This window comes from Sorex fumeus, unplaced genomic scaffold (genome assembly GCF_029834395.1).
Source record: "Sorex fumeus unplaced genomic scaffold, SorFum_2.1 ptg000098l, whole genome shotgun sequence".
Lineage (NCBI taxonomy): Eukaryota > Metazoa > Chordata > Mammalia > Eulipotyphla > Soricidae > Sorex > Sorex fumeus.
In genome coordinates this window covers 61,347,551-61,373,664 of record NW_026606155.1, presented here as the reverse complement: position 1 = coordinate 61,373,664, position 26,114 = coordinate 61,347,551, and the positions used below count along the sequence as shown (strand labels likewise).

General features: G+C 38.2%; 1 protein-coding gene across 9 annotated transcripts in view; it reads left to right on the top strand.

Annotated features, from left to right (window-relative positions):
- NPAS3 (neuronal PAS domain protein 3) overlaps positions 1-26,114 on the top strand; it is a 1,011,636-nt gene that overhangs the window by 849,938 nt on the left and 135,584 nt on the right. For all 9 annotated transcript variants that reach the window (XM_056133997.1, XM_056133998.1, XM_056133996.1 and 6 more), the window contains one exon: positions 21,546-21,720. In XM_056133997.1, the coding sequence (XP_055989972.1) occupies positions 21,546-21,720 (175 nt within the window). The remainder of the gene's footprint in view (positions 1-21,545; positions 21,721-26,114) is intronic.

Sequence of the window (26,114 nt, the reverse complement as noted above, 5' to 3'; positions counted from 1 at the left end):
GTATACACGGGGTGATCGTGATAGTGATTTAATCCACAACACACCTTGCAAACTGGATACAGGTACTCCATTTTAAAGATGAGGAGAGTGGAAAGACCAACTCTGAATTCAGTATCTCCCTTATACGTATTAAAACACCGAACATATACAGAATTACCAACCCACACATATGAAGATAGTGATTTAATCTCAAAACTGAGACTGGAATTGCATTTTCCTGCCTATCTACATAGTACTCTTTCTGCTCATCACAGGCAAGTAACAATAATAAAGTAAAAGTAAAGGCCCTCCCGTTGATCATCGATTTGCTCGAGCAGGCCCAGTAACGTCTCCATTGGAGATTTTATTGTTACTGTGATTGGCATATCGAATACGTCCTGGGGAGCTTGCCAGGCTCTAATAATAATAATCACTGTCACTGTCCTCCCGTTGTTCATCGATTTGCTCGAGCAGGATCAGTAACATCTCCATTGTGTCACTTGTTACTGTGTTTGGCTTATTAAATATGTCACAGGTAGCTTACCAGGCTTTGCCATGCAGGCGAGATACTCTCTGTAGCTTGCTGGGCTCTCTGAGAGGGGCGGAGGAATTGAACCTGGGTTGTCCGGGTCGGCCAGGTTGGTCAAGTGCAAGGCAAACACCCTACCGGCTGTACTATTTCTCCAACTAATAATAATAATAATAATAATAATTTAAGTGAGGGTGCTGAAATAAATAGCGCAGTTGTTTCCCTTGTAGCACTGTAGCGCTGTACCCCCGTTCTTCATCAGCTTGCTTGAGCGGTTCCCAGTAACGTCTCTAGCGTGAGACTTGTTACTGTTTTTGGCATATCGAATACCCCACGGGGAAGCTAGCCTGGGTAGCTTGCCAGGATGGGATACTCTCCGTAGCTTGCTAGGCTCTCTAAGAGGGATGAAAGACTCGAACCCAGGTCAGATGTGTGCAAGGCAAACGCCCTACCTGCTGTGCTATCACTCTAGCCCTATTTCCCTTGTACCTCTATGAATTTATTTTGCATTATTTGCTTTGCCGAAAGTCATCAAAAGTCTTTTGAAAGTCTATAAAGTATAAATGTATATAAATTGATGTCAGGGCTTTAGTGTTACTATATCATTCTCAGCAACAAAGTGTTAACAATCTGTTTCCCACGGTCCTTTGCTCTATTCAGTCTATGTCCTCTCCCTTGATAATCTCCATTCTCTGGTCAGAGTCTAAGAGTTTGATTTCACTGGACATTAATGCTTCCCTTGCTTTATTTCTTTATGTACAATGTCTGCATGAGGTTATCTGAGATGTCTCTTTTTCTTCAAACTTATTTCAGTTAGTATGAATCCCTCTAGTTCCAGGCATGATGTAGCAAAAAACAAGATTTTATCTTTCATCTTTTCTAATGTCTTAGTGGTATTCCACTGTGTATTTGCATCACATCTTTTATTTATTTATTTATTTAGGTTTGCTCGAGCGGGCCCAGTAACGTCTCCATTGGAGACTTTGTTGTTACTGTGTCTGGCATATCGAATACTCTCGGTAGCTTGCCAGGCTCTCCGAGAGGGGCGGAGGAATCGAACTCGGGTCGGCCATGTTGGCCGCTTGTAAGGCGAATGCCCTACCCTCTGTGCTATCGCTCCAGCCCATGATACTCAGGAGTAATTCCTAACTCTGCACACAGAAATTACTCCTGGTAGTGCTTGAGGAACAGTATGGGATATGGGGATCAGAACCTAGGTCAGCCTTATGTAAGGCAAACACGCTACCCACTGTGCTATCATTCCAGCCCTGCACCACATCTCCTTTACCCACTCCTCTGTTGTTGGCCACTTATCTTGTTTGTCATAAATAGAGATGCAATGAACACACACACACACACACACATATATACATATATATATATCTTTCACAATGGTGTTCTTGTATTCTTCGACTAGATACCTATGAGTCACTTAATCACTTAATCACTTAATCCCCGTTATTCATCGATTTATTCGAGCGGGTGCCAGTAACGTCTCCATTCATCCCGGTTGCGTGCTAGCGTAGCCCAATGGTATCTGTTCGTTTTAGGAACATATAGAGCCTCAAACCGATCATTTAGGGTCTTGACGAAGAAGTCTGACCATCTTATAGGTGGGCGTCCACGTGATCTTTTGATGTCTCGTGGAATCCAATCAGTAATGGCTCTAGTCCAGCGGTTGTCTGTAAACCTCATTACATGTCCAGCCCATCTGATTTTTGATGTCTTGGCAAATGAGACAGCGTCCCTGATTCTTGAGCGTTGACGAAGATCAGAACTCCGGATTCTATCTCTCATTTGAGTGAATCGTGATATTCCAAGCATAGTTCTTTCGATTCCTCTTTGAGAGACCCGAATAATGTTCTCATCCTGTTTTCGTAGGGTCCAGGTCTCTGAGGCATATGTTAATGCAGGAAGAATAGTGGAATCAAAGAGATGTGCTCGTAGCTGGAGGTTCTTTGTCCTTTTAGTTATTTCTTCAATGCTCTTGAAGGCATTCCAAGCCGCTCTCTTCCTCCTGCGTAACTCAGATACCTATGAGTGCAATTGCTAAATCTAGTTTAATTCTTCAAGAAAGTTCCATGCTGTTCTCAAAGAGGCTGAACTGATTTATATTCCCACCAGTCATGAATGAGGCTCCATTTTCTTCACACGCCTACCACACCACTTGTTGTTTCTTACCTTTTTAATATGTATCTCACTAAAAACTAAAAGAAATATGTTTGTTTTTTGTTTGTTTGTTTTTTTGTTAATGTGCCTGTTGGTCTTATGCATGTCTTCTTTAATAAAGTGTCTGTCCTGAGGCTGGAGCAATAGCACAGCGGTTAGGGTGTTTGCCTTGCATGCAGCCACCTCAGGTTCGATTTCCATCATTCCATATGGTCCTCTGAGCACCGCCAGGAGTAGTTCCTGAGTGCAGAGCCAGAAGTAACCCCTGAGTGTTGCCGGCTGTGACCCAAAAAAAGCAAAAACAAATAAATAAATAAATAAATAAAGTGTCCAGCTCTTCTCTGCATTTTTGATGGGATTTTTCTTGTTTTTGTCATTGTTTTAAAATCTTGTCATATGTGTGAATATGGATATTTTCAAATGTTTTTTCACATAAATTTGTCATATGTGTGAATATGGATATTTTCCTCACTTAGTAGAATATCTTTTCATTTTAGCAATGGTTTCATTCACTGTGCAGAAGCTTCTCAATTTGATTCATTTTCATTTATTTTTACCTTTTTTTTCCTTGCCAGTAGAGTTGAATTCTCAAAGACACCACTGAAGCTAATATCATGGAGTGTTTTGCCTCTGTTTACTTCAGTATATTTTATGGTTTGGTGTCTAATGTCCAAGACTTCAATTCAGTTTGCATATCAACTCTTTTGCTTTTTCCAGATAAATTCAAATGGTTTTGTGAAATCTTTTACAAAACAAGGTAGATGCACTACCTGCTGCTAGTAGAAGGGAATTCATATAAACACACAGTAGCATACTTATATTATCTAAATACAGGAAATCATAAAAAAGACAGTAAGAGAGAGCTGTATTTATATCAAAGAAATTATACCAGTGCAAGTAGGAGGAGGATGTTAACTCAGTTATGCAAAAGAATTTAGGTGACTGTGAAAGTCAGAGAATCCTTTTTCAATGAGTATTTGCTTTGTTATTCATTTGCTTTATACTGTAGCCCCCTACTTTAAAAATGCATAACTGCCCAAGTCCTGATCTTCCCTTCCTCATGTCTCTCCAAGGTAGCAAGTCTCAACATTTCATCCAATGGTCTTAAAAAAAAAATCCCAGCAATGGATAAAATCATGCAATTTGCATATCCTTTTTTATCTATTTGAAAATAAGGATTATTCTGTCTCTTTCCTTTACTCTGAGTAGGAATATATTAGGAGAACAGTTCTTGAGATTATAGTTTCCTTCAGATAGCACCCTTATCTCAGCGGTCTCTCTGACCTAACTACATTCCCAGGAAACTTTCTGGTACCTATGTGTACTGTTTTACTAATGAAGGGAGAAAAACAAACATAATATACAATTATCAGGGTTTAACTAGACTGTTATTATCAGGGTTTAACTAGACTGTTATACTTGAAGAGGACTACATTTGAAATATATTAAAAAAACAAGATTACCATCTTGGTAATTTCCTAAAAATTGAGAAAATTAAGTATTATTCTCATCAAGTAACAAGTATTAGGGTGTTTTTGTGTTGTTTATTTGTTTTGGAGCCACATCCAGCAGTTCTTGAGGGATCATATGAGGTGCCAGGGGTCAATGCTGGGGTAGTCCTGTGCAATGCCAGCAAGCACAGAGCTGGGTTCTCCTCTGAAGCCAGCTCCTGGTAACTCCTTGGGAAAAAGAAAACAGTGTCAGGGAAGTGTATCTCAGTTAGGAAGGAACACCCCTTTCTAATGGAGCATTATACATTCCATTGTCTTTCTGATTGTTGTATTAGTTTCTTAATAGTGATGGGGGGGGGGGGAACAGGGAGAACACAGATAGGCAATAGTAATGATAATAATAGTAATAGCTTCCATTTCTTAATGCTAAATATATAATTCAACTCATTTCATTTTCTCAACAATCCTGTGAGTAAGTAGAAAAATCATTTTTAAGAATGAGGAAATACGGGGCTGGAGCAATAGCACAACGGGTAGGGTGTTTGCCTTGCACGCAGCCAACATGGTCGACACAGGTTCGATTCCCAGCATACCATATGGTCCCCCGAGCACCGCCAGGAGTGATTCCTGAGTGCATGAGCCAGGAGTCACCCCTGAGCATCGCCGGGTGTGACCCAAAAAGCAAAAAAAAAAAAAAAATGAGGAAATACACCTTTTCTTCAACAAGGTTAAATAACGAGGTTAAATTACCTTTTCAGTATGAGAGAGATTGGAATTCCTGGATTCAAATTCCAACCTTTCCAACTCCAAAGACTTTGCAAGTGTGTAGCAGAATCAATTTCTTACCCCTGGTCCTGCAGATAATGCAGTTGTGAGACCATGGCAGGCTCCATATATTCTATATCTCAGGTCTTCAGCCTGATTTATAATGAAAATTAGAGTGGGGGCAGAGAAGATAGAGGCAACATGTAAGAAATTACCTAAGATCAACGATGAGAGGAGCTATCCAGAGGAGCAAGATCTCATCCTAGGTATCTAAAGCCTGTTTCCTAGGAAAGGCTTAATAGAAATTTACAGTAACTAAGTAGAAGGAGTAACAAGTCATTTCCAGTTCCTCCACAACTTTAAAATTTTAAGTCTAGAGAGAAAGGGAGATAAAAATCATTTGAGAACATTTTTGTACAATATACAGTATATTTTTGCTTTGTTTTATTTTGGGATCACATTTGGCAGTGTTCCTGGCTCTGTGCTCAAGGATAACTCCTGGCAGTGCTTGGGAAACCACATGGGATCAAACTCAGGTCAGGTACATGCAAGGCAAGCACTCTACCCATTCAACTATTTCTACTATTTCTCCAGCCCTCACCGCATGGTTTAAAGACAGAGGTGAGCAGAACAAAAGTATTGGTGCACATTTAATTTATTAGCATATTTCACCTCCTTCCACATAAACTCTACTCTGAACCCAGCTAGTGGTAACTCCTTGGGAAAAAGACAACAATATTACCATTGCAATGGGAGCTGGGAAGTGTATCCCAATGGGGGAGGAACACCCCTTTCCAAACAAGGATGCTAAAGTTGATTCCAGGAGCTGAAATAAACTCTGACTGAATTTTCTAGGAAATATTATTATCTCTTTGTGAAACTGCTCATTCCTTAATGCTCCTGTAAATTTGTGAAAGTCAACCATACTCTACCTGTTTCTCAGCCTGAAAAAACAGTGAGCCTCACTGAGAGTATCTATGTCCCTATTTGTTTCATATCTGAGGCTTCTACTGTTACTAAGCAGAGGTTGCTTAAATGGAGGGGAATGTGTATTTATTTTTAAATGTTACTTAGAAAATTCTTCTTTTTCATCACAAGAAACAAGAGATTGTTTCTTCCAAGGTAACTAATTAAAAAATGGGGAGATCCAAAAGCTACAGTGACTTGTCCACTCTCACACCAAGAATCATCTGTGATACAGGAATGGCCAAGATACACTTTAGGAACTCAGACTAATGCGAAAACCTGTTCTACATGAATAGTACCAAGTTAGTTGGTCTTCCCATATTTCTCCTTTTCCTTGATTGTGAAACTAGCTCTGTGATACACTAGTGTAATTCTAGGACTGTGGTTCTCAAATTAATTCTAATAGTAAAATTTTTTATTTCAAGATTAAGTTTTTCTAGAAGATCAAAAACAAGTTAAGATATCAATGAGAGTTTCTCTAGTTGCAAAGTTATAGTGCTTCAGAGTTATCCCAGGGACTTTTTCACTTGGATCCTATAACTGGACTCAAGGGACCTGTGAATTCCTTCAAGTTATCTCTAGTGTTAAGGGAAAATTATGGCAGGGGTACTTGGGGTATTTGTATCTTTCATCAGCTACTTGAAGGACTCATGATCCCATAAATGATATGGAGGAGCTGTTTTTCTGTTCAACATAAAACTCATGCTCCTAACCAGGTTTCTATGGTTTATTTGTGTGCTTCTAAACCAAGTACTTTTGTTGATTTCTTACTGGTTGTGACATGCTTCTAATTATAAAGTTGCATGAGATCTAATTTGCTAGTCCAAGTCTGGAATTCTATTAATATACTGAATAGATTAAAAAGCATTATCATAAGCTACCCTATAACTCTGGAACCTCCCTTCTAAATGTTTGTTTCTAAAATTCTAATGTCACTTATTGATTCACTTGTGTATTCACTTATATAATTTATATAGGTAGAATACCTACTATGTAGTAGACATTATATCAATTAATTAAACAGATATGACTTCTTCCCTTTAGAGTTTGCAATATATACTTACTTGTACTCACTGGATAATAAGATGTCGCAGCCGCGTGACATCTTATTATCTAGGTCTTACTCTAGAGAACCTGGCAGGCTACCAAAAGTATCCTGCCCACACGGCAGAATCTGGCAAACTCCCCGTGGTGTATTCAATATGCCAAAAACCAGTAACAATGATGAGTCTCATTCTCCTGACCCTGAAAGAGCCTCAAATGTGGCACTTTTTAAAATTTCAAGGCTAGGACAAAGGAGAGGTTACTGGGGCCTGCTCGAGGCAACCAATGACCAACAGGATGACAGTGATACAGTGATACAGTGTACTCGCTGAACAGTCTATCATATTTTTTTTAATACATCACATGCATTAACTCATTTCATTATGAAAATAGTAAAGTGGAAAGCCATTATTATCTATACTTTATAGTTGAGGACACAGTAGAGTAACTTGCCTGAGGCAACAATGGGTTTAATCCCAGCACATGTTTCTTCCTCTGGAGTCTATATTCATTACCAGTGCTTGCCATTAGGAACATGCAAATGTAAATTTTAGAAAATCTCTTCGAACATAAATTACTTTCTCTGGTTACTCTTGAATACCTAACCAAATATTTTTAGTCCAAAAAATCATACCACCTTGTTTCCTTCTGGCTAATCCAGAGATGCCTTTTTAAATGTTAAGTGAAAAAGGAAGTCATCAGTCTCAGACAGGAGACTTTACTTTTAAATGATGCAGTTAAAATTAAAACAAGAGACTTAATAGTGATTGTGGACAGTCACCCATAGCCATTAGATAGTGTGGAAAGACTGGCTGTAAATTCAACTAATAAGTTACCAGAAAATGCACCTCCAACAATCTCTCAGGAAGCAAAAGGGCAACATTAGCCTGATAATGACTCATTAGTGAATTGAAATTGAGATCATCAGGCTTTGTTTTGTGTCTATGTTTATGTAGGTCTGTTAAAACAACAGAATAGATGCTGAGAAAAATCAAAGGGATAATCAATGGCAGAAACACAAAGACTTCCCAGGTATAAAAAAACAACAAAGAACTTCACTAAATTCTCAAAACCCCGGGCACTTTTCATGTTTGAGATCACTATTGTTCTCCCAGAAAAGCTCGGGAGGAGTCAGATTGTTCCACAAGGATGGAATGAGTGAAGGATATGAAAAATGGTAAGAAAGATAGTCAGTCTAGCTGTGAGTTTGGAAAGGAAAAGTGAAAAGTGGGGTTAATCATACCTAGAGATGAAACTGAGGCAGTTTGACTATTGCTTTAGTCAAATGGGTAAGCTACCAAAAGTTCCTTTTCATTACAGAGTGACTCCAGATTTAGCAACTTCTAACAGTTAAGCTCATCAGTCCAACCATCTCTATACTTTATGTTCTAACTTATTCCTAAACTCTGAAGCTTTGCCTGCTGCATCTTTTGTGTTATTTTCTGAAAAAGAACTACTTATGAATTGTTGCAAAAGTTTCCTATGAAATCTTTGAATCATTCTTTTTTGTTTTCTGGTTATATTTCCCTTGCTATAGCTAATATGAAATATTCAGTTTGCAAAAGGATTTATCAGTAGTAAATGTTTTGAGCCAGAGTAAAATACACATACTTTAAGATCTGTGTGTTTACTTAGTCCTGTCAGGCGTAGTCATTTTTTCTTGTTTGTGAAAAGCAATGGAAAATCACAGAAGTGGTAATGAATTGTTCGCAACAGAAAGGTATGTTAATGGTTAACAGTGATGCATGTTTATCTCAAAAATCCTGGGTTCTGCTTCAGAATCCCCCCCCCCCCCCCCACCTTTTCCTTGATACATCAAAACAGGGGAAATCATCTCTGAGACCATTTCATTTGTCTGTTTTTCAGGACAGCATATTTACATACTGGTGAAGGTAATCAATATAAGCAGGCCCAGGCCCTCTAAGAATCCTTAATTATGTGTCTACAAATACATATGTATTCACATGTAATACTTGTGTTTCAGCAGCATTCCTCCCCAGCCTTTTGAGCTGACATGTGCAAAGACTCTTTGAAAGAGGCAAAATCAAGAGTTTAATAGGCAAATGCACAATGAGTTGTTAAATGTGATGGCAAAATAAAAAAAATTAAAAAGCTTCAGTCAGTATGATCAGTTAAAGGGGAAAAAAAGACAGCCGGCAAACTGTCTATCTTGTGATGAAATTTGACAGTAGGGATTATGGCTTTGATGGACCAGAACAGCTAATAGAAGAAGCTGACATTTTTGAAACCCTGCTAATTAAGGGTTCCTTCCTTAATATTAAAATAAAGTCTTTGTCTGGGTTTTATGGTTGGAGAATCAGGTGTTTTCATTAATATATGCCAGTCAGTCTTAATAAGCTTGGAGGGCAGAGGAAGTTATTATTGAGTGACCTTCTACAAAATAAGCATGTTGCTAAGGGCTCTAACCCTGCCCCGTTCAGACTGATGAATCTCATTTCCAATGCAAAAGCTTCACAAGAAATCCAAGTATTCTCTGTGCAATCACAGAAAATAATCCTTGTGTCTCTTGTAATGTCCAGAATTGCCACTTACTACACTACTACTGTACAATGAATATTACAATACATATTATTTTTCTAGCACAATTGTCTACATTTCTGAATTGCCCAGAATAGAAAAAGTTATTGTGAAGACACTTGTATTGAAAAGTCAGCTCATTTTAATACTTTTCAAATAGTCATCTACTCTGTTCATGAATTATAATGCTCAGAATACATCTGACAATACTGGCTTTGAAAAGGAGATATGTCTATATTATTACATATTCATTTTCAAATAGATTTCAAACAGATTTTAAACCATTCATTGAAATTCATTGAAATGATAAATTCACAGTTGGATTTTGATTGACTCTTAATCCAATTTTACTTTTGATAAGTTTTCGCCCCTCTTTTCCTACCCACTCCCAACCTTTCTTAACCAATATTTTTTTGATCTTCTATTGGTTTTTAAGCAAAACTGATAGAGTATGGTAAAACTGGAGGTTTTTTTTAACAGTATATAGAAGTTGTCAAATGAATTGATAAATTTAGTTAAAATTAGTAAAGCATCACACTGCAGGTGATTTGCCTGGCTAATTTCCATTGAGCCCATGCTTCTCTTCTGGAAAGCTGCGTTCATAATAACCTGCTGTCAGTTCACAACCTAGAGCAATACTTTGAAAGAAGCTTTCAGTTGTGGAGCCATGTGACCATTCCTAATTGACATGGAAATATACATATACCCAAGGAAATGAGTGTTGGGATTGAATATCACACACCCGGAGGTTTTGTGTTACTCAGCATTAGGCAGCTGATCCTTCTATTTAAATTCTTTCTGTCTGTCTTAGGAGTTGTTGTTGAGTAACTTATACCTATGTTACTAGATATCTGGTTAGATAAGACAGCAACAAATCTACTAAATTTTCCCTAGAGAAAGAGCAAGATAGATTAAAATTCCTTATTCTGCTGTGGGTTTCGTGGAGATAGAAAAATCATCCATCATAAACTGAGATGATTTGAATATACCAGTTATGAGAAGGGCTGGAGCAATAGCACAGGTGGTAGGGCGATTGCCTTGCACGCAGCCAACACGGCCGACCCGAGTTCAATTCCTCCACCCCTCTCGGAGAGCCTGGCAAGCTACCGAGAGAATCTCGCCCGCACAGCAAAGCCTGGCAAGCTACTCATGACGTACTCGATATGCCGAACACAGTAACAAGTCTCACAATGTTACTGGACCTGCTAGAGCAAATTGACGAACAACAGGAGGACAGTGATAGTGACAGTGATAGTTATAAGAAAATATGAGTTAGAAAAGCTTGGACCCAGGATTTTAGTTTGTAGATCAAGAAGTTAGTATGGCAGTTATGTAACATTAGGAGGAGACAATTATTGTAGGAGACAATTATTTCTGAGATATAGACTTGAGAAAAATTAAAAAGCAAGAGATGACATTTCCTATAAATGATTTATTGAAGCTGTTGATTAGTATTTTAAACGAGGAAAAAAGGTCAATGAACACTAGCAAAGATCCATCTCCTTAGGGCCAAAATCAATCATGTAATGTTTATTGAGTCTGTACCTAATGCTTTCCCAATGTCTAAAGCTTAGCCAAAGAGTAGTAACACACACACACACACACACATAGACACACACACACAGACACACAGACACCCACAGGCACATGACACAGACAGACAGACAGATACACACACACACACACACACACAGACACCCACAGGCACATGACACAGACAGACAGATACACACACACACACACACACACACACTCACATACCCCACACCTTACCCTTTACTCTCATCTTTGCATCAAAGGTACTGTCCTTTCTCACTATAACTAAAACTTATGTGACAGAGTTGGAAAAATAGTACAGGAGTTAAGGCTTTTTCCTTGCACTGAGTCAACCTGGGTTTAATCCTCAGCACTGCATACGGTTGCCTGAGATCTGTCAGGAGTGGCCCCTGAGCACAGTGGGGTATGAACCAAAAATAAAACAAAATGCAAAATACAGTATGGCAGTTAACCTCTTAGACATTTTGGTTTTCAGGCACCTACAACAGTGCTTGTTTCAAGTCACAATCCAAGTCATCATCAGCACTCTAGAAATTTCTTTAAATTATAGAATATTGTACCCAAACCCATATTTCTAAAGCCAGAATATCTGAAAACCCATAGCCCTTCATTTTACTTCACTTTTGGGGCAAGAGTTTACAACACCTGGTGATAGTAGGGGGCCATGCAGTACACACACACACTTGCAGATGAACTGTGTCTCCAGCATTGAACCTGAATTTTAAGGAAATTCCCAACAGCGCTTGAAAATGTGAGAAAGTATGTGCTCTTATGTTCCTATAACAAGTGAATCATGTATTACATTGTATTGATCTAGCATTTAACTTGTTTTTCTTATCTCTGAGAAGTGAATTGTAAGCTTCTTGGGGGCAGGCACTGTGTTTTATTGTTTCTTTTAATCTTCATAATCCAAATTCAATGTATCTCAGAGAGCTAAATAGTTAAATAGAAAGAAAAAACATTCAAGTGAGAATGAATCATTTTAGCAGTATAACATTTAATCTACTATATCCAGATATCTGGAACAATAGCACAGCGGTAGGGCATTTGCCTTGTACGTGGCTGGCCCGGATGACCTGGATTCAATTCCTCCACCCCTCTAGGAGAGCCCACAAAGCTACTGAGAGTATCTCGCCTGCAGGGCAAAGCCTGGCAAACTGGCAAATACCCACGATGTATTCCATATGCCAAACACAGTAACAAGAAGTCTCACAATGGAGATGTTACTGGGTCCACTCAAGCAAATTGATGAACAATGGGAGGACAGTGCTGCAGTACAGTGCATCCAAATATCTTAATATGCAATCAAAATGAAATAGAAGGTATTTTACATTTCTGAACTTTTGTTCAGAACTTTTGTTTAGTTCAGAACTTTTGTTTTCAGAACTTTTGTTTTGTTCAGAACTTTTGTTTAGTCTGAAAAGCTATCTTATCTTATGGCATATTTACAACATATTCTAACTCAAACTATTACTATTATGAGTGATAAATAACCAAGCTTGGCTACTGTGTTGAGAAGAATGACTTTAGAACGTATTCATAGGAAAACCGCATGGGAATCTGAAACCTCTGGATAAATTATATGGTATGCTATTGGAGTATCTTCCTGGTATGGCAAAACGTAAAACCTACCCAATTACCAAATAGGTTGTTCCCCTTATCCTGCCAAATTCCTCCTCTGCAATGTCTTAGGAAATAGATTTTAGCCTCTGCAATAACTCATTTCTTTTAACTTATTTTCTCTACTTGCCAGTTCTCTTTACATTCCCTATTCTAACAAAACTAACTCTCAGTCTGTTATTAAGCAGTTGTGAATTTAACTCATTCCTTTAAAATAGCACCAAGAGAGTGCTCAGGGTATTGACTTGCTTCATAGAAAATAACCTCAAATACTATCACAGTTGGTAGTTACAACAGCCAAAATAAAATGGAAGAGCATTAGGCCCTTTTCTTATGGTAATTCACTAGAAATAAATTAGACACTAGATCCATGGTGCTCACATGGCATTTAGGAATTTTCCAAGATGTGCTGAACAAGGAAAGTTCAGGGAGGATCAGTACTTAATGACAAGAGAGAGAATTTTATTCTTTCCTGTTCTCATCATTGGATTATCAATCCCCAAATTAATTTTGATATGTTCCAACCACCCACATTCTACTCAGATATTTTTGTACCACTGTTGATTTTCTTGTATTAGAATTTTCAAGACCCTCAAAGTAATATGGAAAAGAAGAGCAAATTGTTTTAAATACAGCAATTACAACCTTGACATAATGCTCCAATCTTAGCAGTCAAGATGTCAGTGGAACAAGATTCTTCTTTCATTTTGTTTAGAAACAAAACAACAACAAAAAACTCAGGGTCGAATAGAGCGCAGAAATTAAGGCCCTTGCTTACCTTGCACAAGAACTTACCAGGTTCCACATACCAAGAACTACCAGAAATGATAACTGAGCACCCTGTGTGAGGCCCAGAAATTAAGCTAAAGATCTTTGGAGCTATCTAGCCAGTTATCTTTGTTAACCCTTTCTGGCTTTGGATGTTTTGTTTATTTCTCTCTCTCAAAAATATCACTTAACCACTCTGACTTGATCTCCCTTGGAGGGCTGGTGTTACTAATCTTCTATCATAAAGAAGTCCTTTAAAAATAATGAGGAATCATTAAGTGTATTATGTGTGTTTTAAATATATTTGAAGTTTTAGGCACATAAACTCTACAGTTTTACTCTGACTAGAAAAAAAAAACTGTCCCGTATACATTTCAAAAACAATGAATAAGGTGATCCCATAGCCAGTAGTTTTCCTGCGTGTATTGTATTCCTTGTGCTCATCCTTTTCCAGAAAATAAAGATGACGTTTGGAATTAGGGAAAGAATTACATGTAGGTTCTCTAAGTATTTTTCACTTTTTTCTGTTTTCTATGACTATAAAAAGGAGAAGATTCAATTGGATATAACAAAAAGCAAAATTGAGATCAGTGATCCTAAAGTCTAACTCTTCATAGCATATATTTCAGTGAACACTCAACATTTACACAAATATTGAACCATGTAAAATTTGAGAATAATTGATTAACTGTGCCAGTATCAATTATTTTCTGTTTATTGGTCTCTATATCACCAAGATAATGAAGAAGCTTTAAAAAAGAAATGTTATTATTCGTTTGATTTTCAGAGGACAGAGATCAACTTCAGTGACTGTTAAGATTCTTAATACTTCTTTTCTAGTATCATTTATTTTTCTATGCTAAAACCTCTGATTTCAGTATTCCCCTTCCCCTAGCACTATAATACAGAAAAGTTGGCCTTTCCTAAACAACAGTTACTTTAAAACTTCAAAACTCTAAGAATGTCTTAAAATTCTTGGTTTAGCCACTTTCCCACATCCCTGGTCTCATTTCTGTGACTTAATATCCCATCAATATTATGTTATTTTCTAGGGTCTTCTTTTAACGGATACCTCTTAATGGAATAATATGGATATTGAAATATCAAAACTACTGGTTCCATAATATGGGATGATAGAGAAATACCTGCACCCTGATTATAGAGCTCATAATTTGCTTCTTAAACAGAAAATATGGGGGAGACTTTAAAAATTGCTTCTGTATCTCTGTAATACCAAACACTTTGAACTTAGAAATACATATTGATTATTGATCATTCCAAAAATTTAATGACAATATTCATAACTGGAGATAAGATATACCAAATAGCTACCTTAAACTTTGAATCACTATCAGATTGCTTTTGCAATTTTATTTTCTCATTTCTTTTCTCCAACAGCCCCTTGTTCTCTTCAAGAACTCAGAGATTCAGTGGAATTATATTTTGGTACTTCTTAAAGTTCTGAAGTAATTATGCAGTAATCTATTCATATATTGTTGCTGTAAATTCTCAAGTCAGGCACATCAAGGGTTATAGAAAAGTTTATAAAAAGAAAACAGAAAAAAGTACTTGGCTTCACTCATTCCCAGAGGAGTCAAAATGTTTATTTCTGAGATAAAATAAACACATGATATGGTATCTTTTAGCGCAGATTCTTCTAAGGGAAGGCTTTGTTAACATATCTATAAGAAGGAGTGAATTCGTTTTCTTATTTGATGACATGGGAAAGGATTTTTCATTCTGCCTCATCATTCTGATATAGGACCTTTCTTTCTTCTTGTTCTACTAATTTATACACGTATTTCTGTAAAAGGCCCAATGCTTTTATGCGCCTTTCTTTAGATAAGTCAGCAAATACGTAGAATGAGACAGAGCAGTAAAGAACATCAAGTTTCTGTCAAAACAGTTCATAAATATTCAGTAGAATTCTGCAATATGTAGGAAGTTATGAAGATGGCATTAAGATACCAGTAAATCCAAAGAAAACCTATGCTAATCAAGCTATCACATCTTATTACATTTTATTCTTTTATCACTTTATTATCCTTGAATAATATAAATATGACCCCCAAAAATCTACAAATCCGAACCTGATAGAATTCTCATCTTAGCCTCAACCAGGATTCTCTAACCCGAATGTCAGAATCTCACAGTATCTCTGAAAGCCTAACTAGGTCTTAGGTTTCCAAGCCATTTGCCAATACCCTCTCTTAAGCATGGCCTTCTGTCTGAATATTTTTGGCATTGCCTCAGAAATGGGTCCTGACTTCTAAAAGAGCTGTTTGAGCCAATAGCACTTTCAGGCCTCTCACTAATCTCAGTACCACCCAGAAGTGCAGAAACTCATATCTTACAAAAGGTTTAGGACATTCTTTCTACCTTACATAGCAGGATTTGAAGTACCTATTTTCTTGGGATAAAAATGAACTATATGATGCTAAAAGAAAATACATTTGATAATCTTTGTCTGTAACACTTTCCTCTTAATTTATGCCAATAAGGAGGTGATTTGTGAGGATGTTGCCTGATTCTTATTTGTACTTCCCTTTCAATCAAAGGAGGGCTGCATTCAATGAGTTGCACAGTTCTTATGTTGCTGTAGTTGAAAAGTATTTGCTCACTCCAGGGCGCCAAGCAAAGGCTACTGACATGCTTACTTGATGTATGAAAAGACAAATTAGTCCCCCATCCTATGTACCAGCAGGTCACAATGACCTGACATGGAAAAGTCAACTCAAATCACTGTATAAATATATTTACATTTTTCCCCAATAAATTTCAGAGTTACCAAATAAATTATGTCTCCTGTGCAAATTATGTGCAAACTAACAGAATGTGAGATAAATCTGAGGGAGGCTGTATGGTTTACTTTGACTCTGCACCTTGGCATTCAGAGCTGTATATTATTCTAGAGGGATTCATGGCAGCATGGGGTGAGGAAAGAAGGAAGAAAAAAGATAAAACAATGCTGTTTCTTCATGAAACTGCTTTATTCACTCATTGCCTGCCTCCTATACCTTTTACATTGTCAGCTGATTTCTAATACACTAAGCAGTGAGAGAGGACTTTTTCTTTTGGAGTCACTCAGCTGAAGTATATAGCCGGACTAAGTGAGTGAGGTTAGAGCAGTCATATTTACACAATCCCGTGGGTCTGTTTCTTGAGTTTAGTAAGCAGAACATGGCTTGGTTTATCATTTTTACAACCATATGAAGAGATTGGGTTGACTGTAAAGTGAAGATGTTCTCATATTTGTCTCCTAATGTAATTTGCATTCATCAGAGGAAAAATTGTATTGAGAGGGAAAACTATAAATTTACATTATGCAGATCATAATCACTGCTTAATTCTAAAAACTAATAATCAATTTAAAGTAAAATTTCTCTATTTTCCTACTATTGGTGATTTGAGGGGGTAGTTAATAAATAAGTTTTGAAAGAAAATTAAGTAAATGAGGATAAAAGAGTATAAAAGTTGTAAACTAACCAATAAGCTACAGTCCATAGCTTTGGGAATAAAAGTGAAACTTTTTTTCTTTCTTCTTTTTTTTTTTTTTGCTTTTTGGGTCACACCCGGCAATGCACAGGGGTTACTCCTGGCTTATGCACTCAGGAATTACTCCTGATGGTGCTCAGGGAACCATATGGGATGCTGGGAATCAAACCCAGGTCTACTAAGTGCAAGGCAAACGCCCTACCCTCTGTGCTATAGCTCCAACCCCTATAAGTGACTTTTAATGGTTACTATTAACTTAGGAATTCTTGGACCAGTTCTTTCCCATTATATATACCAGTCTATCCTCAGTTAAGCTTAGTTGGGATCTATAGAGGTCAGTGTATATGGAAATACTTACTAACGCTGACTATATTGTGATGCTATATTTAAGTCACTTTACAAAGTACAGTTATTATAGCAATGACGAATAATGTAGTAAAAGAAGGAAAGTTAAGGAAATTTTTAATTCTACTTTAATTCATTCAATAAACATTTGTGATAAACCTAATGTATATAAGACAATAATCTTACAGTGGGCAAAATTTTTGAAAGAGTTAGCAGCTAACTGGAAATTTGAAGGCATTTAAATTTATCTTCACTTATTTAAGCAACATGAAGTAAAATCTGTTCAAGATGTAAAAATATCCCCCTAGATTGTCCTGCCACAGAGGCAGGGGGGGATGGGGGGATGGGGGTGGGAGGGATATTATCCATGGTGGTGAAAAACGGGCACTGGTGGAGGGATGGGTATCTGATCATTGTATAATTGAAACCCAAGCACAAAAAAAATCGTAAATCTACAACTGTAAATAAATAAATAAATAAAAATAAAAATAAAAATCCCCCTGTTGGGGCCAGAGGCGTTAAGGCAAATGTTTAGGAGTTAAAGCCGACAGACAGAAGTGGAGCTACATGTCGTGTATGTGTATAATACCAGGTTCAATCTCCTGAACCACATATTTTCCCAGGGAGCCTTGGAGGTAGCTTGAACAGCTCAGCATGCTCACACTCTCATATTGAACCACTAGCCTAATTGCTTAAGAGTTACCAAGAGACACAAGGGCCTCATGACCACTGCTTGAGGCCACAAAAGAAAAATGCCCCCCCTATATTAGTATCTGAATTTATTTCGGGGTACAAAGTATAGTGGTATGTAGGTCCCAGTTCATCATTACAAGAGGGAAAAAAATCAGACAAAGATTTATGTGTAAAAATTGATATGAAGAAATTTAACCAATGACCTTACAGCCTTGCTTCAACCACTAAATTGTTCTAAACTATAAAATTGTAATCTACTAAAGAAGTACTACATGAAGACATTTAAGTTCTCTTCCAGGTTGAATATCTATGGGAGAAAAGTGTGAAAAATGTCAAGTGAGAGATAGTTGAGAGATGAGTTGTTGACGACAAGGGACTCAAGGGTCCAAATTAAGTAAATTTTTACCCACCCTCTCATCAAATACTTCAGTTTAGCACACCTGCCTTAGCATCGTCTTTGGACCTGAGAGTCCAGTGGCAAAGCATATTGACCTAGATCATTGACAGGCAGCCCGACCACTGCCTTCCTAACCCCTGCCCCAGTGCTGTTCAGTCTGAACTGAACAAAGCAAAGCTAAATACAGAGGTGCTTAAAGCCCCTGTTCAGCCTTGCTGTCCTCAACCTGCCTTACCAAGACACTGAATCAAGCAGACTCTGAAACAAATCTTACCTCTTCCACTTGTGATCCCTGTTCTTCCTTTTCTTTTGTAATTGGGGTCATCATACCAATTCAAGATTGCTATGAGAATTACTGAGAAACAAGTGTGGAAAGGACTGGTATGTGATGTAGGGTTGCTGTCCAGAGTCCTATAGAGTACCACTTTCATAACAGGCAGCTGAAGCTCAGAGAAGTTAAGTGAATTTCCCAGGGTAACAGAGCAGAGTTGGAGAGAATTCTCTTCTCTGGGTCAGGTTACTTCCATGAAGTTTGTGCTTCCCCTGCCCCAAATGGCCATGATGGCAGTACATATATAAAGACTTGGCTCAATCAAGTTTTCAGTGGCAGCTCCCCATCCAACTTTGGGCTCTGGGGTATCGTGATGAAGAATCCAATGAAGTCACTGGAAGAAGTCCTCATTAGGCTGCAATGTTATCTAACGCCTTGTGACTCAGTTCTGCATGGGTTGAAATTTACTCTAGAGATTATTTTATGGAAAAAATAGTGCTGACACATCAGGCTATCAAGGTTGTGCCATCCTCTTCCCCATCACCTGCAGAATTGATTCTATCACCCACCATGTGGTCATCTTCTCATAGTTCATTGTCTGTGCAAAAAGACATATTGGGGAATTTAAAGACTCTGAGAGAAATGACAGAAATACTTACCAAAGTGCTGCGATTGAGTTCCATGCAAAATGAGCTTGCATATTCACTAATCCCCAAACAAAATCACCATCAAGAAATATTAAAACACACATTATATTAGTTTCATTTAATTTCTTAATTGCTCAAAGTCAGTTTACCCATTTATTGCTGTGTGAAATGCTTAGAGGCAAGGCGCACATTAAAGGGATTATTTCCATGTAATCCCTCCCTCCCAGAGGGTAGGAACAGATCACTTATGAATTCTGATTTATGCTCTAACGATATCAAATAGAGGAAGTAGTTATTATAAAATGATATAGTCACTAGCCAGGTAATACAGTCAGAGAGTATAATTTAATAGCAAAGAGAAAGTACCTCATTTTCGGTAAAAGTTATATGAGCCTTATTTCATGCATAGCTATTTAGCTGCCCATTTTTCTGGCTCTACCTTTGTTCATCGAGAGCTAATGAAGAGGTGTAGCCTATTAAGAGATTTAACCAAAAGGGATCTGGGAGTAGATGTCATCATTTGACTAGAACTTGACATTCTGGGGACCATCATTGCTCCGTACACTGTGCTCTCCAGCCAGCCTTCCTCCGCGTGTTCCTCTAGGCTGGAACAAGCAGGCAGGTACTCCAGAGGAATATTCAAATTACAGAGGAAAATGAGTTCTGGGTAAATATTCACCAAGAAACTTGTGACTCTCTGAGCTTCTGGCAGTTTCGATGGTTCATTAAACTGGCCCGAGACAGTAATACTCAAGAGGAGTGGGATACCCATTTGTGACACGGGAAGAGGTGTGCCAGTGACCACAGTGCCTCTAACCCAGCTGTGTTATTTTAGGAGCATGACTGCTATTGTTGGAAAGGGGGAAGAGTACAGAGATAAGAGCAAGGCTTTCCCTCCTCTGCCTCACTGACAGCACATAGCCCAGACAAGTAGAGACCATGGAATAAGTACTGCTTCGTTGCAGGCTGATCCTTCATAAACATTTGATCATTTTGTTCTACCCTTAGAGTCAGCCTCATACAAAGAGTATACCAAACCAAACTTATTTTTTTCAAAGCCCTCAAGGAGATTCATGTTTTGTATTTTATTAGATTGAAGGCAAACAAGCTGATGCCAGCAGGAAAAAAGAAAGTGGCTGCTTCAGACCCCAGCTGACCTCTTTTGCATGGAAAATCCATATGATTACTGAGCTAATGAGTAATATTTATTGAAAGCATTATATCTTTGCATATATTTGTAAGCAGCAGTTCCTTCGTTTAAATTTACATAGAAATAAGCTGTTGTGTATAGATATTCATCTTGGAAGTCTATGTTTTGGGTTGTGTGTGTGTGTGTGTGTGTGTGTGTGTGTGTGTGTAGAACCAGGGGATCAAATACAGAGTCTCATGGAGATATGTGTTCTCTTACTCTCTCTCTCTCTCTCCACACACACACACACACACACACACACACACACACACACATACACACTGTCACTGTCCTCCTGTTGTTCATCGATTTGCTCAAACGGCCCAGTAACATCTCCATTGGAGACTTTGTTGTTACTGTGTTTGGCATATTGAATACATCACAGGTAGCTTGCCAGGCTCTGCCGCGTGAGCGAGATACTCTCGGTAGCTTGCCGGGCTCTCTGAGAGGGACTGAGGAATTGAACTAGGGTAGGCCATGTTGGCTGCGTGCAAGGCAAACGCCCTAACGCTGTGCTATTGCTCCAGCCCATAATCGCAATCAGTTAGCACGCGGTACTTATACAGCAGTACACACACAACACACATACACACACATATGTGTGTATGTATACTAAAGTTTTAGTTATTTTTGGCCACTCCCCTGATGATCAACAGGGTTGGTTGCATGCAGTATAACCCCTTACCCCCTATACTATCTCTCCAGCCCTGGAACTCTATACTTTCTATGGAAAATGCTCAGCCACTATCAATGGCTGTTTGTATATGAAGCCCAATCTTCTCACCAAGAAAACTAGAATCCAGCCATTCATTCCATTGACATAAAACATGCAAGTATTTGATGGTGTGTGGATTAAACAACTGAACCCGAGGCCTTCAGGAGCATATTTCACACAATGTTTTGGCTTTATGCATACAACAGTGTATAAGGAGGGGGAAATGTGAAGCCATTGCTAAATAAATATGTGAAAAATATCTCTGCACTGCAAGAATCCTTAAGCATTTGGGAGTAATGAGTTCAAAGCAGGTCTTCCTTCTGCTCAGAATCTCCCCGATGGTGGAGCTCAGTGTGAACCTGGAGAAGACTGACACCTGTCTCTCCCACCTTTTCTTATCTCTCTAGGTGGAGCTGACAGGCAGCAGTGTCTTTGACTACGTGCACCCTGGGGACCACGTGGAGATGGCAGAACAGCTGGGCATGAAGCTCCCACCCGGGCGGGGCCTCCTCTCCCAGGGCACAGCTGAGGATGGCGCCAGCTCCGCGTCTTCCTCCTCACAGTCGGAGACCCCAGAGCCAGGTGGGATTTGCGGTTGCCACATGTGGGTTAGTGAGCAGGGCCTTTGCCACAAGAGTGCCCACCAGTGTGAAAGAGGTCAAAACTATCATTAGCAATTCCATGCAGCATCAGTCCTGTGACTTCAGTAATTAAAAAAAGGAAGAGATTTGAAAATGAGACATTTTAATAAGCATAATCCAGAGATCTCATTTCAGTTGAACAATACATAAAGAAGGTACTAAGTTCCTTTGGTGTCTCTTTCAAATCACTAGAGGGAAAAGGTGCAGATTTGGGAAGCTCCCTTCTGTTACCGTGGCTAGATGTAATGCATTTGTTTATTATTCAGAAAAATCCGTAACAGATACTTTTGAATTAAAAGCATTAGGGGCATGAAGAAATATTTCCTTTATTTTTTTAAGCACCAGAAGGTACTTGAAAGATGTGAGCAGATAAATTAAGACTAAAAAGAAAACAGAAATGGCTACATTTGAAACTGCCTTTCTACCCCCAGTATTTAATTAGATCAATTGTATAGAGGAATGAACAGAGGTGACATTCCTCATTGGGATTCCTTCCAGGACTCTTATAGACTTTGCATTCAGAATGTTCCCATTTTCATTGTGTTGTACTGATGATAATTTAAGTATTAGGGGAAAATCCATTTATAAATTAAACAAAATGACTTGATATCCATCAGTCCCCTAGTTCATCAAGCTGTTCAAACACGGGGAAGATTGGCTGGTCGGCCCGGGTCTTCCGAGAGCGCTGGTAATTAGATCTGCGAAGGATTTATTCTTTGCTGATTGGGGCTTTAAATTAATTGAAGTTCCACATTTGTGGTTTTGTCCTTTTTGTACTTTTTTAGAGGAGATATTTCATATTCTTGTGTGGTGGAGTGCTTGGCCAAGCAGCAGTGGTTTAAATGTTAATTTTTCTCATGAGAAGTTTAAGATTTTTAATGAATCAGGACCTGATTTGAAGTGTAAAGTTTTATTTGCTTACTTAGGAAATTATTTTTGCACTCTTCCAGGATGCTTGTACTTTACTTGATATGTGTTTAACAACAGATTCATAACATAAAAGCATTTTCTATAAAGAAAACTGGAAAAAAATCCTAATATTAAAATAGCTACCCATTCCTGAGAAAATTACCTGACCCTCTTAGAAATAATCAGTGTTTGCATATACTGAAATATTTGTCTCTTTGGGGAAATTTTGTTTTTTTGGTTTTTTGAGTCACACCCAGCGATGATCAGGGGTTACTCCTGGCTTGCACTCAGGAGTTACTCTGGCAGTGTTCAGGGGACCATATGGGATGCTGGGAATTGAACCCCAGTCGACCACATGCAAGACAAACGCCCTACCCGCTGTGCTATGACTCCATCCCCTCTTTGGGGAAATATTTTAATTCCATCAGAGACAATCCATGTTTCCTCATGTAAGTTAACTTGTCTGTAGTTAGCCTCATATAAGTTAATGTGTCTGCAACATGGGTGAACATCCTTCTCCAGTGGTCTCATGCATAGGAAGAGAGAGTGTTTAAGACTACTCTTTTACTATTTAAAAGTGAAAATAATTTTGTTTGGAGGAAGTCATACATCCTTAGACCACAGCTGACTTTACTAAGTCAGCAAGATCATTGGGACTGGCCATATTTGAGATGCAACATATAAAAATCATTTTCTACTCTTTCATTGTGGACTTGGCTATGGCTTTTAAAACCTTCAGTGCAAGAATTCTAGTTTTGAAACCTTTATATGAACCTTCAATTTTTTCCTTTGGGGAAAAATGGCATGTTTCCCTGCATTGGAAACTCAAGTTTAAAGAGATCTTCAATGATCCTTTGATCTAACCTATGCAACCATTCCTCTACAAAACCAACACATTCCCATCCAGTCTCTGCTGGAACCTGCCCCCGAGAGGCTTACAAACTGGGAGGCCTGTCCACTCTACTATTGAGCATCTGTCAGAGAAACTTGTTTCTAACAGAATCTACTTTGTTGAAACTTCTCTCCACTGATCTGAGGTCTGTTCTCTGGGACCACATTTTAATTTTATTCCTTCCTCCCTTTTTTCTAGAGCCTACAACCATAATCCAACAAGTGTTATTCAATGGCTGGTTCCTTAAATTATCACCACCCTAGTCACTGTCTTCTGACTGTGCTTCAGTGGGATCACCCTCTAAAAATAGGGCTCTGCAGAAAGAGTACAGCCATCACTATGGATTCTGATAAGCTCAGAGAAGGACTACTGTATCTCTGATAATGCTGCCAGATCACACTGATGATTCAAGTTGAGCTTGTTGTTTCCCCAAGTATGTGAAGAATGACTTGTCAGTTGATTAGAAGGGTAGTAAAACCACAGTCTGTCAAGCAACTCTGCTAGGTTGTGCTCTGCTTGAATCAAAATAGAGTGGGCTTAAGATTTAATATAAGCAGTCTGATGTAGCCTATGTCTGCAATGAAGTTACCAGTATTTGTAAAAACAATTTTAGGTACTCTGTTAGAGTTCATTTTTCTCACTGAGAATTTTTTGATTCTGGGAATTGGGAGAGTAAATATCTCCTTAACTGTTCCTGTCCTTCTCTTCTTTAAAGTCCCTCTGGCCTTTAACATTGAACTGTGATTAAAAATGGATTTTCAGGGACTGGAGTAATAGCACAGCGAGGAAGGCACTTGCCTAGCATGCAGCTGATCCAAGTTAGATTCCCAGCATCTGCCAGAAGTAACTCCTGAGTGTACAGCCCAGAGTAACCCCAGAGCATCACTAGGTGTGGCTTAACAACTAAAATAAATAAGTAAATGAATAAAATTTTTAAGAACTTGACTTGTGGGTCTAGATATTACAGTGTGTGGTGCATTTGCTTTACACACAGATGACCCAGGTTTAATTCCTGGCATCCCACATGGTCCCCTAAGCCCAGAATAATTCTTAAGAGTGCAGCCAGGAGTAATGCCTCAGTTTTTCCAGGTGTGGTCCAAGAACAAATGGAAAAAAAATTTGACTTGGGTTTCTTTCCCTTGCCTCTTCAGTCTTCCTTGAGCCATTCTAACTAGTAAAACTGAAGGGTTTGCTCTCTACACTTCTTAACAACAGGGGCTCATTAGCTACACTTGCATAATAGCTTCTCTCCCTTGATGGAGTATCTTTCACCATTAGAGACTTGTTCAACTGTCTTTAACAAAAACTCTACAGTGTTGGTTATTTTCCCTCTTTGGCTTAAAAAAGCAATTACATTGAATGCTCAAATATGAAAAAGTAATGTAGGGTGCTACCTTTAACTAAATATCTTCACTAATGCACATCATTGCTCTAAGAGAATTACTTTAAAAGTTTATGCCAAGTACTATATCCCAAAGCTGCTTATGTTTCTTAAAAGATGAAAAAGTTTTAACAAGATTTTCTAATTCTTAATAACATGAAGGAACATTTTTTTCACTGCATCATAATCTTTTAAACTCTAATAAAACACAGATTTCTTAAACTTGGTGTAATGTGATTGGGAGAGGGATACCAATGCAGGTTATTATGTAAATGAATGTACTAGTAGGTATGAAATTTTTCAGAAGCCCTGATGTGTACAGTGTAGCTTTGCTAGATGACTGAAATCTAAATAACATTTGGCATTATGCTAAAACAAAAGTAAGTGGCTAAACCAGTCTAAGAGGCAATGATACTGTGCCATGATAGGATTTTATTTCCATGAAGTGCCAACCCCATGACTATCTTGCTTGAACTAGTCTCAAGGTAATAAAAAAAAATCCATTGAGTGGATAGCAAACCCAATGAAGAGTTTATATGTATGGAACCTTTATTAATAGTTTAGAAAATACATTCGTTTTAGAAGTTAGAAATCTCTTCATGCAGAAATTTTGTTATTATTTTTTTGGAGCAGTCACACCTGGCTTTGCTCAGGGCTTACTCCTTCACTCTGAGCTCAGGAATCACTCTTGGCAGCTTTAAAGGACCATATAGGGTGCCAAGGATCAAACCCAGGATGACCACATATAAGCCAATACCCTACAGAGTACTATGGCTCCAATTCCTCTTGATATTACTTCCAATGATTCTATAATTCTGGAGAAACTAAGAAGTTTTGTAATTTTTAAGGCAAAAAATGTATGTCTTTAGGTTGACATAAAACGTTTTTATTTCCTTCTTGTTAAAACAGGTTCTTTTCCCATTATAATATTATTGCTCATTGTAGAAAAAGTTAGAGTGCAGAAAACAAAAATTACCGGTGAACCAACAGCCTACAAAAACTCATGTGTGCCACATACACAGTCCACTTTATAAATAAATACCTTCTAATTTGGCTCTGGTCTATATAAAAGAGTTGCCTGACTAAAATAATTCATGACATGCATACTTCTGGTCATTTGCTTTTCTATTTAACCCTACAGACTATTCCTCTC